The sequence below is a fragment of the Actinia tenebrosa genome, unplaced genomic scaffold (genome assembly GCF_029948245.1).
Source record: "Actinia tenebrosa isolate PJP-AT-01 unplaced genomic scaffold, QUT_ActTen_1.0 PGA_scaffold12__29_contigs__length_12842862, whole genome shotgun sequence".
NCBI classification, from domain to species: Eukaryota; Metazoa; Cnidaria; class Anthozoa; order Actiniaria; family Actiniidae; genus Actinia; species Actinia tenebrosa.
The window spans coordinates 5,210,212-5,229,970 of NW_028292572.1; the positions used below are offsets into that span (position 1 = coordinate 5,210,212).

General features: G+C 36.9%; 1 protein-coding gene, 1 long non-coding RNA gene and 1 pseudogene across 2 annotated transcripts; 1 reads left to right on the plus strand and 2 right to left on the minus strand.

Moving 5' to 3' along the window:
• Nucleotides 1-15: 15 nt before the first annotated feature.
• On the minus strand, nucleotides 16-2,552 carry LOC116299179 (ATP-binding cassette sub-family C member 4 pseudogene; annotated as a pseudogene).
• A 10,336-nt stretch (nucleotides 2,553-12,888) lies between these two features.
• LOC116299187 (uncharacterized) lies at nucleotides 12,889-14,003 on the minus strand. The gene is made up of 4 exons (XR_004197439.2): nucleotides 13,819-14,003; nucleotides 13,585-13,717; nucleotides 13,411-13,471; nucleotides 12,889-13,290 (listed from the first exon to the last, which is right to left on the minus strand). It is a non-coding gene; the product is annotated as an uncharacterized LOC116299187 (long non-coding RNA).
• A 619-nt stretch (nucleotides 14,004-14,622) lies between these two features.
• On the plus strand, nucleotides 14,623-16,072 carry LOC116299185 (uncharacterized). The gene is made up of 3 exons (XM_089027939.1): nucleotides 14,623-14,686; nucleotides 14,848-15,017; nucleotides 15,482-16,072. Exons 1-3 carry the CDS (start codon nucleotides 14,623-14,625, stop codon nucleotides 15,758-15,760), a joined length of 513 nt encoding a protein of 170 aa, XP_088884065.1. The 3' UTR covers nucleotides 15,761-16,072.
• Nucleotides 16,073-19,759: the final 3,687 nt, after the last annotated feature.

Consider the following 19,759-nt stretch of genomic DNA (forward strand, 5'->3'; position numbering starts at 1 on the left):
GTACGATCCTTGGTCTTAAATACGACCATCTTTTATTATAACTATCCAGTCGGCTCGAGGAAGATACTGCAACTGATGTGTAACTAGAATTCTAAGACTACCTGACAACTCTTCACAAACACACTTTTCAAAGATCTGTTGACCAACTTTAGCATCCACGGCACTCAATGGGTCGTCAAGTAAAACTATCTCTGCTTCTGAATACATTGCGCGTGCTAGACTGACACGAGACCGCTGACCACCACTCAGGACGACACCACGTTGACCAATCATGCTTAGATCTCCTTTTGGGAATCTTTTCATATCCTTCTGCAAACCGCTAAGGTCAAGAATCCTTTGATATTTCATCTTATCAAAGGTTTTTCCAAAGACAATATTATCACGCACCGTCCCAGAAAATGTCCAAGGTACTTGTGAAACATAAGCCATCTTACCATGAAATGAAATTTTTCCAGATGTTATGGGAATCTCTCTCTGCATAGCCATCAGTAAAGAAGACTTTCCGCTGCCAACAGGACCTGTGATAACCATCAACTGATGTGGACTAACTTTGAGAGTGATATCATGAATCACATTTTGCTGACTAGTGCTCCATGCTGCTGATAGGCCTTTTAGCATCATACAGTTATCGATTTTGCTAGTCATACCTGAAACTTGATCTGAAGCTTCAAAAAGACTGAGTTCTAGTTCAAAATCCAAGTCTTTTTCTAACAAGAACTTTTCTATTCTCTGCAATGAGATGTTATGTCTTGAATATAACGATAGCAGTAATCGATGTTATAAGTTATATAGTTAGTTAGATTTTGAAATATCGTAGCCATAGTAAATATATGATAGGAAAAAAGATGAATTCCTGAGTAAATCAATGCTACTATGGCTACCAGCGTCGTGACCTCATTGAAAGTATCATTAACTGAAGTATTTAGTGAGTAGAATATGGTTTTGCGAACGACGAAGTCAATTTCTTTCCTGAAAAAGATAAAGAATGCATGACGTGAAAAGCAAGCCTGATGTGAAAGGAAAATCGTCAAAAACTGGGAAATAATAATAAAAAATAATAATAGGACTCCATGCATAATTGGAAGAGGAAAATTCGGAGGACTTCCAAAATTGGATGAGGGCGTAGGCCGAGTCTAATTTGGCAGTCAGAGGAATATTTCGAGAATTATTTCTTGATTGGGGAGCATGAAATCCCATTACCTATTAATTATATAGCTGCCTAATTAATCCCATATCAACAAGACCTGTCCAATTAGGAAAATAATTGGACAGTTACCTATATGGGATTAATGAGAAGCTATATAATTAAAGGCTTAATTGATACCGGCTTGATTTGTCCATAAAAGTTCGGAAATCTCCAAAATTTCAGTAAACTTGATATTGTATTGGATTATATGTAGTTATCTTTCGTTTTTGTTTTTTGTTTTAAGAAAAAGAGATTCAAAGCCTAAAACTGTCGGCCTTGGAAAACTTTGTCGAAAAGAATCTTCCAAGAAAAAAACTAGCCCCTGGGGGGGTTGGTGGTGAGTTGTGTACAAAATTCATATAAGTTGGAGAGTATTCTCGCGCAAAGAAAACGATGTAGTGAATTTTGATTCGTTTTCAGTGCATGTTTTTTATTATGGGAGACATTATCTTAATATTGAAAAAAAAATTGAAGATTTTTTTCCGATTTTAATTTTATCTTCCACATTCATTCAAATTGGGCTCCCTGTGACTTGCGTATCGGGAGCTCCGCTTTTAGGCAGTGCCTAAATATATTTGATAGCAATTACTTCAGGAATACAGAGAAATCATTTCGTAAGAGAGATTCAGGATTTGGTGGATGCTAAAGATGGATCCAATGAATCTAATTCAGAGCGAATTTTGGACAATTTGATTCTTGCTCGCTACGCAAAACTAGTGCGTCAATTTAAATAAACTTTTGAAATGTGTTTTAATTATCCTAGATTCTAACAGTGTATTTTATTGTACGATTTTTTAAGTGTTTAGCCTGTTACGGCCGAAAATCAAACAGTGTTATTTTTAGTTTTTGGCTTTTTTTCTCCTCATTCTCAGGTACGATTTTTCTGAAATTTTTCTGAATCTTACCATCTAGTACTTATGCAGCCTGCGTATAAATTTGGAAAGAAAGTTTAGAGTATAAAAAATGTTATGGCGCCGCTTGAAAATTCGATCCAAAATTTGAAGCATATAAAACTACGCACTGTACAAATATTACCATTGAATGGATTGCCTTGAAGTTCTCACATATCTTCATATCATATCATATGTTCATTTTACTAGACGCCCTGAATTTATTGAAGCAGTCTTAATTTAAAATAGCAAATGTCGTCTCACAGAATCTTGCTTTTTTTCAGTTTGAGATCGGATTACAGCAATATATACAAGTCAACTTACCTTCTCACAACTTTTATCAAGTTCATAAAACTCTGTTCCCAAGCGTAAGTCTTTACAGCTCGAATCCCTGAGACGATTTCGTGCAAAATACCTAGGCGCTGATCTGTCAACTCAGCTTGCTTTCTACGCAACGTGGCGTACTTTTTGGCCATAGAAAAGGAGAAAATAACAAAAAAGAGAAGAAGTATAACACCACATAAAGACTGCCAACCAATGAATAAAAGCAACACGCCCAATGACATGACAATATTGAATGGCGTCATTATCAAGTATGATATCACCATGTACGACTCTTCCATTCTTTGCACATCACATGAGGTTTTGGATGTGACCCGTTGTGACTGAAGACAGGATGTAGCGTTGTGATTGCAGAACCTGTAAGTTGAATAACAAAGCACAGTATTGATTTGTTGTGTTATTGATCTTATTTTATACTAGCTGCAAATTAAAGTACATGCCTAGATCCTTCAAAAGGAATTGGGAGCATGCCCCCTGACCTCTTCTGTAGTTTCGTTTTGCATAGTGAGAGGCGAAAATCCGTCTAACACCGACTCTTTAAGGTGTTTCTGATTTGACTGTGCATTTTTCATGGCTGAGCTTAGAATCTTAAATTAAACGTAACCAGGAATTGTAGGGTCGCCGCGAGTAAGGGATCTACGCATAGGTTTGAAAGCGTTTCGCATAGATCGCTTGGGGTCTTCTAGGGAAGACAATTGTAGCTGTTAATGTGTAGGGAACTCAATTCCTGGAATGGGTCCCCTTTTAAATAAAGGTACTATTTGACTAAAACGTTGACAAATTAGTTTGGCTGGCAAATGCCAAATAGTTTTGGTGCAATTGAACTTCAAAGATTGAAACAAATGGTCGCAAAATACTGTCGGCATGTAATAGAGCGGCAGTTAGTTGCAGTTAGGGCATATAGTTTACAGCCCATTCTTAAAAAGTTCCATGAAATTTTTCTACAGAATGACTTCGTGTCGTGGAGTATATTGTTTCAATGTATATTATTGCAATGCTGCAACTCTTTCTTCAAATTATTGACTTTAATTAAAATACATAGTTTATTGTTCAATCTATTTGGAATTTGCCAGTCAAACTTTATCGAAACATTTCTTTTATAAATATCTTATTTTAAAGTGGACTGGGGTGGAGTACCCCTTTACTGTGAGGACACTCGAACCATTATAACAGTTTAGTAAAAATACAGAGGTGATTATTGAGAATCTCGCGCGCTGACTGGTCGAGAAACTCACACTATCACACGATAATCACCTCCAGCGAAAATCCAAAATGGCGGCCAGCCGCTTTGTTGCTGTTACCGGAAAATAATGTCTTTTATCTTAAAATTTTTTCTTTTTTTATAAGAATCATCTGTGTATTTATACTAAAACAATTATTAGCCTCAGCCTAAGTGAATATCGGAGAATGTTTACCTCGCCGCTCCAATATTCGCGTCTCGATAAATATTACCCGATATTCACTTCGCCTTCGGCGAATAATTGTTAAAAAATTTTTTTTGTCCAGATAAAAAAATGCATACTGTACATCATCTCTTGAGCCAATTAATTGAAAAAGGGTTTATTTTGATCACTCAGTGTGTCACTTCATATTAGAGGGTTTGGAAAAGTAGAAAGTTAGGGGATAATATCCTGAAGAACTCGAAGTTTTCACGGTTCGAGTGTCCTCACTGTAGCATACACTCGTAAAGATAGCTAAATGGATACCTTTTTGTGGATTAGTCCAATCAATGCTATTTTGAGATTCATTGCCATAGATCTTGTTTGAAGATCATGATGTTTGCCGGCAAACACTCGAATTAATACAGCAACACTGATCCCAGCAGCAGAAAGAGTAGCATACTTTTGGTAGTGCTGGAAATCCTCCTTGAGAGTCCTGAGGTAAAACCAAAGTAGAACTGGAAATATGAAGTCCATGGCTGTGTGCATAAATTTCAATACCAGGAAATACACATATTGTTGCAATGGGAATATCTTAAGCACCGCTCGCCATAGACGAGGTTGTCATCTACTCTTCTTGGCATTCATGACCTCATCTTCCCATTCATCGTCAATTTGTTCTGCTATTTCTTCGGCATAATGGTCATCTGATAACTCGTGCAAATCATTATCCTGCAAAGGCCGTTTATAACCAGTATATAGAAGATTGTTCATCCATGATAGAAATAAAAGAGAAAAAAATCCTGCTTCTTCCTTGGGTTTTTTAGAGCAAGAATCTTTTGATAAATCCATGGCAACTATACCTGCCAACAGAAAACATTGAACAACATTACAAGCATTCCACCTAGTATAGAGTGTAATGGAAGTTGATGAATTTCAAAAACAATGACCCTTTTACAGAATTACTCAGTACAATGCAAAAATCTAAATATGCAAATGTCCAGAAATCAGAATGGGAGATAAAATGGCTAAGCTCTTTTGTAAGAAGTAAGGATCGATTAGATAATTAACGCAAATGTTGCATGGGATATAGAGTACATAGCTCTCATCGACCGAGTGCGAGGTCCGTACCGTAATTATGAGTTATGACCGAGTTTTTTACTATGTACTTATTGACTGAGTGGGAGGGCCGGACGGGAAAATATTTGGCTCGAGGTCATGTCGTACGGACCGAGCGCAGCGAGGTCCGTACAAATGACCAAGAGCCAAATATTTTCCCGTCCGGCCCGACCCAACTCAGTCAATAAGCATTTTTTCATATGACCCAATTTTTATCGTAAAAAAAGGCTGAAAGATCTTGCTAAACTTGATAAATACAGCGCGCGTAAACGAGAACCAATAGGAGAATTCCTTTTTATTTGATTGAAAAGAAGCCATTTAACAGTCACTGTTAACACGAGGCACATTTCAAGAAGTAAAATTGTTTTTAATACATTGAAAGTTTTAAGTTGTTTTATTCGCAAATAGCTATTTGGTCAAAAGTCGGGAAAAAATAGCAGCTTGGGAACTCAAGAATGTCTATGTCAACTCTAAGTATTTTCATGGACAAATTTCAACGTTTTTAGACTTAGTTAGTCTTCTTCATCTGACTCGATCATAAAACGACGTTTCTTGGGTTTGACCAGACACGAACTAGAGCTTTCTTCATGACCTGAAAGAACAAGATTCTGAATGTTCAATACTCCATTGTTTGCTCCCCCAAAAAAAGAACCTGCAGCGGCAGTTGAACTTGTAGTCGGTTGCGCTGGGAGACATGATTGCTTGCTGCTGGCTTCGTGCTTGACGTTCTCAACACCACTCAGTATCTTCGACATGTTTCGTTGTTGGCTCTCAGAGGCAACCGCATAACTGTCGAGGCTTTTAAGGCTCTTATGGCCACTCAGTTGAGCGACAATGTTGTGTGGAACACCAGCATCCAGGAGTGTTGTGATACCAGTTTTACGTACGGAATGGTTGGTAATTTTACCGGCTTTTGACTTCGTGAACTTCAAATCTTTTGTTGCTTGAGACAGGAATTCGCCAATCTTGTTCTTTCCCATCGGTCTGTTTAGGAACCAAACTTGATCATTTGGCATCCTTCTATGATTTATAGCAAGAAAAAACGGACTTTCTGGACTTTTGGCTTCTTCGGGACGCCTGTAAACAAACTGCTTATAGCAGGCCACAGGACATTTCTTGTCGCCGCTCTCATAAGCTCTTGGTCGGAAAGCTCTCTGGTGTTCATTTTCATCGCCGTGTCTGGTTTTAGTTTTTCTTTCTTGGAACCACTCTACATACTCTTCGCCATTTATTTCATCTTTCTTCAAAAGTACGTCTCCAAACTTCAGCTGTCTCGCTTCGTGTCGTGCTCTATGTCCAAAATGCAAAGTAATCAAGAACCACGTAGTACGGGAAAGGATCTCTGGATCATGGACTCCAAACTCGTTTTCATTAAAAATAGCATCAATATCTTTGCTTGTCAGAGGAGCAGTAGCATTTGGCTTGTTTCCTTTGCCCTCTTTTCTTAATTCTCGTCGTCTGGACATCAAGGCTTGTCTGGAAAGCTTAAACTCTTCATCTTTTAAGATGTTTACTTTTGCAATTTTATCGTCGAGGTATCGCTGGATACTTCTTGAGAAGGACGACATTGTATCAGGTTTGTACAAAGTATTGTCTTTTTTTTTTTTGCCTTTATGTAAAAGTTGGAAAGAAGACTGTCAAGTTAAGAGGCGGAGGGATATTCTCAATTTCTCTTTCTTCACCACATTCTTGTAAAAAGCGCTTCAGTACGTTCATGTCATACTTAGTTTTGTTGATTGTACTTGTTTTCTGTTGTGCTCGGATGTATTTCTGTATTTCACCGTCATTGAGCAGATTTGACTCAAAATATGTCGCTTGCTGAGCCAGTTCAGTGTCAGATATCTCGTCTGGATAGTAGAATTCGCTTTCGTCGTGTTCGCTTAAATTGTCAGTCATTTTAGCTTCTTTTTAAATGAAATTTAATGGTTACATCCGAAGAGGGCCGGACGGATTTTGAGCAGGGCCGGACGGGTTTTTCCGGCCCGCTTACGTCAACCCGTCCGGCCCCCATCACGTGACGTTTTCCAATGGTTTTATTAGAGCGCGCGAGCAGGGCCGTACGGGTCATATGATAAACTGCCTTATGGCCCAAGCGCTTAGCGCGCGGGCCCTAAAAAAGAGGAAAAAACGAGGATCCATAACTTACGGTACGGACAGAGCAAACAAAGTTAATAAGATATTTATTATATGGCAAGGCATTGAGATTAAAAAGAGGCGAAGCAACAAAAAGTAAAGTTGACAGCGCATGTCAAACAAGAATTGCATTGGAAGGGCTTCCTGTACGTGCCTGTAGTCCTGTAGTGTTTGAGTTGCTCAGAAAGAGAAGTTTTAGCTTACTTTGAATTTAGCTATAGTTCAAAGTTTTCTGAAATACTAGTTAACAAAAGTGAGGCTTTATTTTGCAAAACATGTGAATGCAAAGCAAAAAAGGCATCAAAAGAAGACCTCAAGAACTCAACATGAGTTGAGGAGAAAACTGTCGTACTTGAAACTCCCTTTAGACTTCAAGATATTCACAACCAAGATGAAAAAAGCTACAGCCTTCCGTTTGTTTTCCTATCTCTTAATGGGAAAAAAAACTCAAAATCTCTCCAGAAATGAATGAGAAGCTTTGAAAAATTACGGTTTACTAAACATGGATAGTTTTTTCAGTGTCACTTTTCAACGTTTTGACTGTTTGAAGCAGGCCGCCATATGCACAATGGCTGAAGTCATGAAGACGGAACACTTTCAACTCATTTAAAAAAGGTACTGCCGACTCTCCTGTCCACAAATGCATTCAAATTCAAGTGAGGATGACATTTTTCTTTTACTTAAGAGCGGATGAGCCTAGAAAACTGCTTAAAATGTTAAAGAAAGAAACCACTGGCATTTCCGCCCGATCGATTCAGGTAAGTTCAAACTTTACGTTGTAAGCTTACTGAAATAACAAATTTACGTTAATTCTTTATTTCATTTACTGAACTTTAGTTCGTACTTTTACATAGTTTTAGTTTTAGTTTTTCTAGTCGTATAAAATCGATCAACTAGTGCCGTGTAGAGCCTTGATCAAAAGAGTTGTCGCTTGTATGATAAGTTTTACATTAAATGCCAGTGACTTTCAGTTATCTATAATAATCTATTAAGGTTTTTCGACGATTTTTATCAAGAAATATTTTTGTAACGAAGATTTGAATGTTTTAAAAGATCATAAGTACGTACGCTCAGTCATAGCCTTGTCATATAATAAAGAGTATTCATGAACGACTTATCCTATATTATAGAACGTAGTACATTATTTTCATAAGCTGACGGCACTCAAATTTTCAAGCCAGCTGAAAATATCGATGATGTGGAATTAGCCATCAACTTAGATCTGGAAAATGTGGACAAGTGGTACAAAAATCATCAAATGAAAAGGAATCTTTCAAAATATCAAGCTATCACTTTTGGCAAAACAGATAGAAATCCCGTGCTCACATGCAGACATGCAAACATTACCATTCTTGTCAAAGATGAGTTAGAGCTACTTGGTGAAGTTGGTCGACAGATCGCCTCAAGAAGATGTTGCCATTGGAGACTAGGAAAGATGTCTATCATGCTTTTATTGCTCCACATTTCAACTCATTGTTCTGAGTCTTGGCATCACTGTGCCAAAAGAGGCCAAAACCAAGCTAGAAAAACTCAACGAACTCGCTCTTCGTTTTGTGACAGGTGATAAATCGACTGCTTATGATCTGCTACTTGAACAACTAAACATGCTGTCTCCGTTAAATCAAAGAATCTTGAAAATGACTACCAGTGTTTACAAAGTAGCTCATGGTCATAAAGTTTCCAAGGAACTATTACAGAAACGATCAAATAATTATAACCTTAGAGGGAATCATATTATGGAGGTACCGAAAAGAAACAATACTACCTATGGTCTCAAATCTTGGCGTTACACTGCTGCAAAAATATGGAACGCTTTACCTGACCAAGTGCGCACTGCTAATAGTATAACAACAATCAATAACTTAATATTGATGTTAGATTTTTTTAAATTATCATCTTAGATTTTAATTATATCCATTTTGTGTATATTGCAAGCTACTTCGGCATATTAAATATTATTACAATTTAAGGTTAAATTTTTCCAATTTCTATCATATTAAGGAGGCTCTGGGTAGTTTTGGTCTGGTACACCTAGCCGCATTGAAACAGCTACAACGTCATCTTGAATGACTCGATCTGCAAGCGCTTTTCACACAATGTCAGGAAAGGATTAAAGGTTTCAAAAATGATAAATTAGTTCAAAGCGGCCTTTTCATTATGACGTAATGTTGACATCATAGAAATCGTTTACCGCTTATTTTCTCAAAAACTAGACCTAAACTTTCAAAGCGACTTGCACCAGTCGATAGTATTCATCAAGGCACCCAACATATTGCAATATGAAAAAAATGTATGACAGCGTTTTCCAAATATTAAGCGATGAATATTTCCTTGGACTTTACTATTATTTCCAGCGTGTCAACTTTATACCCTCAAAATCGGGACTTTAATTTAGTGGATTCAATATTTTAGTAGCTAGAATATAGGTACGGATATAGGTATAGTATAGTAGCTAGAATATAGGTACGGATCTTCAACGTGTTAGGTTCGATTCATGAAAAGTTCGACGTATGAACCGGGCCTCAGGCACTAGGGAAATATTCAGAGGAGTCCCACATGCTCTGTGTTGGGCCCCTTGTTCTTTAACACTTTCCTAAACGACTTGTTATACTTTGTTACAGTGTTATCCAGCTATGCCCATGATAATCAGATACCTTTCAGTCATCAGGATCCTAGTTAACTCCAGTCCGCACTTGTAAACGAGTTGGCTATCACATCCAAATGGTTGCGTGACTGCGGTCTTTCTCTGAACCTAGACAAGTGCAAAATGTTCGTCTTGCCAAAAACAAGAAGAAATAGTATTCCAATTAGAACTTAGAAGATCGTTTTTGCGGAGGGAGGAAAATCGAAGAACCTGAAGAAAAGCCCCCCAAAGCACCGGGTCGCCTTGGTGAGAGGCTAGCGCTCTCACCGAAACGCCATCCGTGTCGAAATTATGAAATATCCACCCTGATATTTAGTTCTAATTGTCTATCACCGGAGCTTTCGAAAAAACTATCATCAATTTTTTTGTCTCTGCAAGCGGCACAAATGGACAAAAGACGGTGCGCGTGCGCGCGTTAATTCACCTGTAGGTCAATATAGCAGCATAACACGTAAATTGTGACCAATGAGCTCGCCGGATTTATCATATTCACTTGTATAAATATGTTAATAGCAATTTTTAGCTGTAGGCGAAGTGAATATCAGCGAATATTCACCGAATAATTGTTTTAACTAATATGGAATATAATATAGTTTATAAAAATATTCTATTTATTGATTTATTTTAATTTCTAATTTAAAACAATTCAATTATTTAGTTTTCAGCATACTAGCATGTCTGTTGCTAAAGACCTACCCAGTCTCATTTTAAGCCGAGGGTAAATAAGATTTATCTATATACAGTCAATGTCATTAACGTTGTCCACCAAAAAAAAGACATTTACACATTTACACATTTACACATTTACACATTTACACATTTACACATTTACACATTTACACATTTACACATTTACACATTTACACATTTACACATTTACACATTTACACATTTACACATTTACACATTTACACATTTACACATTTACACATTTACACATTTACACATTTACACATTTACACATTACACATTTACACATTTACACATTTACACATTTACACATTTACACATTTACACATTTACACATTTACACATTTACACATTTACACATTTACACATTTACACATTTACACATTTACACATTTACACATTTACACATTTACACATTTACACATTTACACATTTACACATTTACACATTTAGACTAAAAGAAATATCACGTGTTTCCTCGAACGTCCTGGCATAAAACAAACGCTGAAATACCATTCTCCATCGTAAATCCTCACTAAATGGTCGGGACATTCTGGATTTTCGATTCACGAGTTGAATTTTACATTTAATGTTCAGGCTGCTGCACACGAGGCAAAGAATACACAATGAAACACGTGATATATCTTTTAGTCTAAATGTGTAAATGGGTAAATGTCTTTTTTCAGAGGACAACGTTAATGACATTAACTGTATCTAGCTAGCTTTGAGTCGTTGTACCGTGAAGGCTTAGATCGATATACTAACCAAGATTTGTTCAATCAAGTACTAAGGATGTTCATGGGAAAAAGGTCCCATCGTCGGATTTTTTTTAAAATTTTGCACGACGAAAGAACATCATAATAGGAGTAAAATAAGCAAACACAAAATGGGTGTCCCCGACTTCTTTTAGCCTTGAGAATCAAGATGAACAACGTAAACATGGAAAGTTGTCAAAAATAAGTCATATTTGACGTAAAATAAATTAATTGATCATCCCTTATTTTTCACAGAAGATTAAAAAATAATCAAATATCTTGGTAGCATTTTAAATTTGTGCTGAAGATTATTTTTCCTATGAAGTTAGGTATCACAAAGTACTTTCAACGCATTCTATTAAAAGGTAAAACAAGGTAATTTATTTTACTTCGATAACGCGGGGAGTGGTTGCCCAATTCTCCCGCGCCAAGGGCTCATGTTTAATGCGCTTGAAGATGCGCCCTCTACCCCCTCTTACTATCAGTGCGACTTTTTACGGGTATTTAAAGCTAATTAAAGCTACACAGAACAGAGAGAAGTCGAAACAGACGTGGAGTTCCTGAGGATCGAACTATGGACCTCTAGCTCTGAAGGCCGCGCACTAATCATCTGAGCTACGCCTGCTATTAGATTGAAGATTACGTATGATGAACTAGCAAATAAGTTACCTTTGTTCGATGTAAAGCAAATATATTTTGAATTTATTGCTTTAGGTGCTCCAAACAATCAGTCTTCTTGGAGGAACTAAGAATCGATGCACATCAATCTTTAGAGTTGGCTGCGCCGATTTTGTTCGGCTAAGAGTCCTTCTTCATCATCCTTCGAAAAAGCGGTTTAGAAATAAAAGAGCTGTCGTAAGCCACGATTGCTGTTATCATAGTTAATGGACTGTGGAATGGCTTGGAAACTCTATAGAACAATAGGTTTCCCAACCATTCCGCTTCATTAACTATGCTGTTATGCTCCAAAGTAGATATAAAATGGCGGTTCTACGCCTCTTCAGTGAGGCGCGATGAGGCGGACGAGGAGGTGATGTCGTAGCTATTCTTACTACCCCATGTTTCTACCGGAGGGGTCACGGACCCTATTTTTAGTTTGCTGGATTGCACCATATCAATCGGGATGACGCCACCTATATTTTTCGTCAAAGTTTAATACTGATAAAATGTTCTAATTGTTCATAAAATATAGTTTTTCTATCACAAAACCAATTGTTAAAGGATTAGACTCTTTATACTTTTTACTTTTGTTTCATCCTAATTGAGTTCTACGAACATATTTTTTATAGGTCTTAAATCTAGCCACAACTAGATTTTTCGACTTCGCCCTTCAGTTTCTTAAAACACCCGAAACGTTTGGGAGTTTTGTTTCCAATTTACGCGGCTACTTCAAATGTGTCATCATTCCAACGTATATCCCTCCAACTTTAAATGGATTAACACCATACTAAATAATATATTGATGGCCTTTGTATGCTTCTTTTACTATTCTCTGTTTATTTTATTAAATTACTCTACGATGAACCACATCCTGCGAAACCACACCGGTTCTGTACCCGGTAAATCATTTTTTATCAACCGTGTGTGAATACAAAATAAGTTTACTTGCAACTCCTTTCATTATTTAAGTAAGATTTTACGATTTTCTATTTTGTTCTCATAGTAACTGACTTCTAATTATGTACATAATTTATACTAATCAAAGACAAAGAGACTTAGTGTTGAGAGAGTAGTCTTCAAGCATGCTTTATTGTTCATCATATACTGTACAAACAAAGTCTGTGGAATACAGTAAACACAAGAGCCATATGTATTTTTTTTATGATTCAAATTTTTGGTTTTGCCTGGGCTTGCCCTACTAGTTCATCCCTGGTTAACTATTCACCATTTTCCATACATTGATTCACTGGTCAAACACAAAGCCCTCAAGCGGGGCGCCCAGGGACTTTCAAAGGATTATTCAAATTTGAACCTTGCAACCTCGACTGAATGCTTTGTGCTTGACCAGTGAACCGATGTATGAAAAATGGTGAATGCCCTAGGTCAGTGGATTATTTTTACCTGTTGAATGTTTTGAAGAACTTTTGAAATCTTTGAATAAATTTAATTCAATGGATTTTTTCCCATAATTCTTGAGCTTGAAGTTCTGAAACTAGAGAAAAAGAGAGTAAAAAATATAAGAAAACGGTTATGAATAGCTAACTTCGGATTTCCCCTCTAATGTACCTCACTGGTATTATTAAAAAAGAAGAACAAAGTATTAATTTTTTACCTTTTAAACTGCCTCTGGTGGGGGTTGATTGAACCCCTTTACGCGGGTGATGCCAGTGTTCCTATGAAAGTAAAGAGACAGGAGGTATTGAGCGATGGAGCAATGAAGATATTTAATCATTCCTATGATCTGATCTAACGCTATCAAATTTGAGATACATGCATGAGTACTTACTTGCATTCCGAAACATGGCACATTCCTGTTTCGTGAAGGAACTTAAAGCACACCATGCAAATGACATGATCACAGGGTTCTGTGTAGAACCCTGTCTTATTATCTGTAATGAATAATTCGTGTGAATCGCAAACTGTGGATGTAAAAAAAGGAAAAAAGGTTAGACTTAATATCGTTTGCATCTCTTTTTTATCATTTTGAGTCTTGGATACGAAAGTTCAATTCCATACTCACTTATTTCTATGTTCTGCATTTTTAGACTTGTGTTACGTTGACTTAGGTCGAATGCATATATCATCAAATGAGATGAAATTTATAGTGAAAATTCTGATCATGTACTGTTAATCCCAGCGAAAGCTCTTTGTCTGGTTCATTGTTTTGTTTTTTCTAACCATCAATGTTAACGATCAGTTTGTACACCCAGAAATAAAAGCATTGCTATATTTTCCCTCGTTCAATCTTAAAAGATGCAATGATTGACAACGAGAAATCTATAAAACTATTTTCCCACGCCCAATTAAGCCTCAATGATTGACAACTAGAAAACTGGTTCTTATATATTTCGTATTTAGTGAGAAGTTAGGGTAAGACAGTTCTTAACTTCTTCTTATATATAGAGCCAAAACAATTTTCCTCGCATAGTGTTTTTAATATCATAACAGTATATAGCAATATAATCAACAATTTCTTTTAAAACTTCTGCACAAAAAAAGAGTCAATCCTTTGTGATGTCAAAATGCTAACTTTTATTTTGCTAGGTTCTCTAGGACCGGCGAGCAATAAAAAAAGGTAATATTTCCAAAATCTTAATTTATATTTTCAAAATCACCCAACGAAGCTTACCTTTTATATTAGAACCAGCCAAATGTTTAGCTGAAGTGGTTCTCTGAATACTGTACTCTGAATACGAGTCAGAGATTATGTAAGATTAGCTCGACAAAAGACTTCTGACATACATATCCTACTTAAGGAGCGCCGCAAGCGCGAATTTCACTTTCTTGCATACCTACGAGAAAAGTTCACAAAAGCTAGATAATCATGGTGAGTCTTGACAAATGGTTATGCCTTTGCACACCAAGCCAAGGCTTGACCCATTTCGAAAGTAAGAGGGGGACGCAGCGTGTATATGTAAAAAGAAAGGGTTATGTGGATTTTTCACAACCCCTGAAAGGCTCAATGATTATGTACGTGCGCTGGATTCCATGAACGAACACTATAGGGTAGTACAATATCCTGATGTAACAACCGAGAGCCAGCGCTAAGAGTACATTGCTAATTACTTTGCGCATGAAGGGATTGCGTTAAGACCTGAAAAGATCGAAAAGAACCCCGGCCTTAGACAAATTTCTAAATTAGCTCTAAATTCTTTATGGGGAAAATTTGGGGAAAGGAAAGACAGAGTACAATCGGAATTCGTTTTTTCAATCACAGAGGTTTTTTGAGTTAATGCACAGCGCTGAGATTAATGTACAGGATTTGCACCTAATTAATGAAGAAGATATTGAAGTGGTTTATCAAAAGCATAAGGACTTTGAGCCTGAAAATAATAGATGTAATATTTTCATTGCTATTTTCACGACTGCATATGGCAGATTAGAGTTCCATAGGGTTATACATGAGTTAGGTCCTAGAGCACTTTACTTAGACACAGATAGCATAGTCTTCGTCAAAAATCTAGATAATAACGTTGAGTATGAGCCAGGAACCTCTGATTATTTGGGAGACCTCACAAACGAATTACAGCCAAATCAGCATATTGGACGCTTCTTTTGTGCTGGACCTAAGAATTACGCCTATTGTACAAACGATGGGGCTACGGTGGTGAAGGTGCGAGGATTTCAGTTGAATCATAGAAATTCTCAACTGATTAACTTAGAGAGTATGAAGGCATTGATAGAGGATTACGAAAGAGGCGGTACAATTCATAGTCAATGAAAACAAGATCACCCGTCAACCTATCACGAGAAAGATTGCCAACAAACGAGAAGAAAAGACCTATAGAGTTGTGTTTGACAAACGAATATTGATTGATGGCGGCAAAGATACTATACCTTATGGATATGATTGGTCTCCTCCTGACATCGAAAGAGAAAAACGTAAACATGCTCCTCACGTTGATATCAATTTATTGCCCTTATTCTCTGTACACTCTGATCTGGAGCTCGAAAGGTCATAAGGAGAACTGTTTCTTTACGAAAACAAAAATCCAGAAAACGCGACGTGTGACATTGCATCAGATATTGAATCAGATATTGATATTATGCAAACTTCTGAGTCTGAAAGTGAATCTGATAAAGTTTATAATGAAGAAGATTTGGACTTCTTGAATGATGCTACCGTAGAAGAAAGCGAAGATCGATCTTTTTACAGAGAGATAGATAACTATGAAATATTGTGAATATGGCATGGTTTCTGAGATTTGAACTTATTTATATTTAGTTTTTTCTTAGGAAATATGTGTTTTTTAATCATCTATTGTAAATAGATTAAAAACAGGTCGTTGTCCTTTTTTTGTGCGTTTGTTTGTTTGTTTTAGTTCGCTTGATAAAACTTTTTTAGACTGATAAAAAATAATAAATACTGAAATGAAATACAGTATTCAAAAATAATAAAATACAGTATATGACTGATTTTTTTTAATCTCTCGCGTATGCACAAAACCAGAACAGTAACGCAACGTTTACCAGCATTCAATCCGCGTGCTCTCTCACATAAACAATTTCATCATCACTGTTTTGTTGACTGTTTATGTCCAAACTTTGGAGTTCGATCCGTTCCATGTCACGCATAAGCCCGCGGCGGTGTCTAAGGCGTTTAAACAGTACAACCAGAGCAATAAAGAATAAAAGCAGTAGCACGACCGCAATCGTGATGCCAATCATTGTGGTGTTGTAGGGTACGAAGAAATGTTTCTTATAATGTGTAGGAGTTTCATTGTCGCTGTTACTGTTGTTTCCCTGTTTGAAGCTGTGATTGTTGCTCCGGTAGAAGAAGCTTCGGTAAGGGAATAAGATGTGGGATAAGAACCCATACGTTTCTTTTCTTTGGGTGTCGTTGTTGTCGCTGTCGAAGGTTTTGGAGATGATTTTGTCGTTTCGATAGAAGAGGATTCTGTGGACGTGGCCAGCGAGGAACTAGTAGATTGCTCACATTTACAATTGCTCACGACTACAATATCAGAATAGCATATTCTGCTTGCTGCGCAGTTGAGGGGATTTCCTTTTAGTGCGATGTATCTCAGTAATGGTAGATCAGCAAGTATTTGAGTCAGGTTTACTATATGAATTCCATTGTTGCGGAGATTTAACGAAGTAAAGCCAACCTTCAGATGTGAAAAGCGTGGTACTTGTGTGGGGCTTAAATGAGAACAGTCAATAAACTCTGTATCAAAATGGTAAATACATGGCTCCCCAAATTTGAACCTTCCTAGCACGATAAGTATGAAAAGCAACACGTTGTACATTGTTATCGTCAGAAGAATGTAAGAACTGAAGACGATCCGACACAGAGGGGAAAAATCTCACCACAACAACAAACAAATGACACATCTGGAACGAATTACCCCTCAACTATTTCTTATTTTATTTTATATCAATTGTCGTCATTTTGTATTTTTGGTTATTCATTTATTTATTCATCTATATTATTTAGATATTAACACGATTATTTTTGTAATACCCCCCATAAGAAAATAGGGATGGTAAACCCGCTTTGCGTTGTCATTATTATTCTTAGTCCATAAACAAGAAATTTTCGTTACCATAGCAATAAGTCCCTTTCTAATCTAAGCGATGATGGAATAAGGGGGAGCACGCGCTCTTTGTCCTACACTGTTGAGTAAATTAATGGACAAAGTATTTATTATTTTGGCACGCGAGTTTATTGTGTATAACAAAAAGACAACATCCATCTGATTTTTCATCGTTCTTTCAAAAAAAATAAATATAATGTACACAATATTATGTTCGCTGGAAAGCATTCCATTTAGCAATTAATTGAACGAGTAAAGATTACATTGGTTTGTTCTCCTCTCTTAAGCGTTCTTGTACGCAGGATACTTTCACGGCAAAGATTCTTTTATGCAGGAGGACCGCCTTTCTGAAATTTGGCTCTATGCTTTTGAAACGCTCTTGAGACTCGATAACCAAATATTCATAAAGAGCAGGCAAGCTAAAATATGTAATGGGAACTTTCACTACGGTACTTCCTCCCTCTATCTCTGGGACATAGCAATAGCGTTCTTTACATCGGTTCAACAACAGTGTTTCCCAGGGATTCATAGAAAAGAATGGGTTGGCAAACTTAGAAGCTAAATCAAGCTTCCTTGATCACAATTTTCATCTTTCGCAATTGTTCACGAAGCTCTAAAATGACTTTTCTCTTCAATTTGAGGTTAGGTACCGCCGCTTGAAATTTAAGCACTCGTCCGCTTCGTAGTTTCATCATACACAATTCAGCGTTAGCTAACTTTCTAACTTTACAAGTCAGAGGAATGATAGGGTATGAGTCGTAAACGTCTATTTATGAAGGTTACTGATCACGTGATATAATCAATGCAAAACTCCTTACCAGCCCCTCTCTCACAATACCTACAAGAATCCATTTCTCACCATTCCTATATGATTCTTTCATTCACACGTACGGGGCAAGTAGGTTTCTTAAAAATATGTCGCATCTGACCATTGTGAAAAAACCTGTTTCAATTGTGACGGTAGAGAACTTACTCTTTGGGAATATAAAGTGTTGGAAACAGGCGAGAGCTTCGTGAGCCTCACACAAGACATCTCCTTAGCCTTTGCAGGCTTCGTAAACAATAGACAGCAAGAAGATTACATGTTGCCGTGCATTGAAGAGTCAGATCTGGAGCAGTTCGAGTCATCGAACAAGGGAAAGGAATCAAACACATGCAAAAAAGAAGATGAAATAAAGAAGGAATTATTGAAAGCCTACGCAGTCGTGCTCGCCAGAGACGTTAGACAATTGGTGTGTAAATACTGTGAAGCCTGCGAAATATTTGACCCTTCACAGGAACACCACGATTGCCTAATGCTAGAGAAAGATGTTTGCGTTTACCGTTACCTGGAAGAAGCGTTGGAAAATGTGGACAAAGACAAGGTGATGCACATCTTCCAAGAGAATGCGAAGAAATTGAGCGTGCCTATAAGCGAACATGAACTATCCAACTATAATAACAAAGACACTAGGAGCTCAACTTTATTGGAAAAAAAAAAGAGATTCTTGAAGATCTTGTCATAGAAAGCATGTTATAAACTCTCTTTTTTTAACTAAAAAATAAAGTTTCTTATAAGAATGACTAACTTTGTTTTAATTGATCTCATTTTCACTTGACGGCTTACACGATGGATGTTCGTTTTAAAACTCTTCTCAAAGTAACCCCTATGGCTGTGCAGGAAATCGTGGACGCAGTACCCAAAAATTCAAAAAAACCTTGCAAAAGGCTATGCTCAATAGACTAAAAGTCAACCCTGATAAAATTTCTTGGGATGATAAAGGAGAATTACGCATTGATAGTCAAGTCATCGAAGGATATAATATCGTCGATTTGATAAATGATCAGTTGAGAGCACGACAAAACTTTAATCCAAAGGGGTGGGAACAATTTACTGAATCCATGGCCGACATAAATATGCCTCAATATCTTATCCGGAACGAGAAAAGACGTAGTCATGCGTTAAAGTTTAAACCTCCCACCCCTCCTACAACACCGAGAAGTCTACCTAAGAGAAGTCCCAAAGCAAGGCGCCACAAAGAAAAAAGATTATCAAACAACTGGATAAAATACTAAAAAACAAAACTGTTGTAACACTTTTTTTTTTTTTTTCCATTTTATTGTTCGAAATAAAGCATTTTTTGTCTTACAAATTGTTGTCTACATGTCTACGCTTGATTACATTGTTTATATGAGATGTGTCTACTTGAAGTTTTTTATCCTTTTCTGGGTTTTATTACTGTTTTTCTTAAAAAGCAAATACCTGTTAATGAAAGCAATTACACGATTATCGTTTACGAATTTGTTTTTACTGAAGGAATTTACCAACATCTCTAATGACTTCCCACGGTTACGCTGCATAATGAAATAGATGGAAAATTGTCCACACGTTGTAGAATAAGTTCCTTGAAGCGTGCGAGGGTTATATTTCCATGCAGCACTATG

Bases quoted from the DNA above. Each gene is read 5' to 3' on its own strand.
- LOC116299185 (XM_089027939.1), top strand. From the start codon at position 14,623: ATGGTGAGTCTTGACAAATGGTTATGCCTTTGCACACCAAGCCAAGGC. The intron at 14,687-14,847 runs GTAAGAGGGGGA...GCCAGCGCTAAG, and splicing joins AGGCTTGACCCATTTCGAAA to AGTACATTGCTAATTACTTT. The intron at 15,018-15,481 runs GTTTTTTGAGTT...AGGCATTGATAG, and splicing joins TCGTTTTTTCAATCACAGAG to AGGATTACGAAAGAGGCGGT.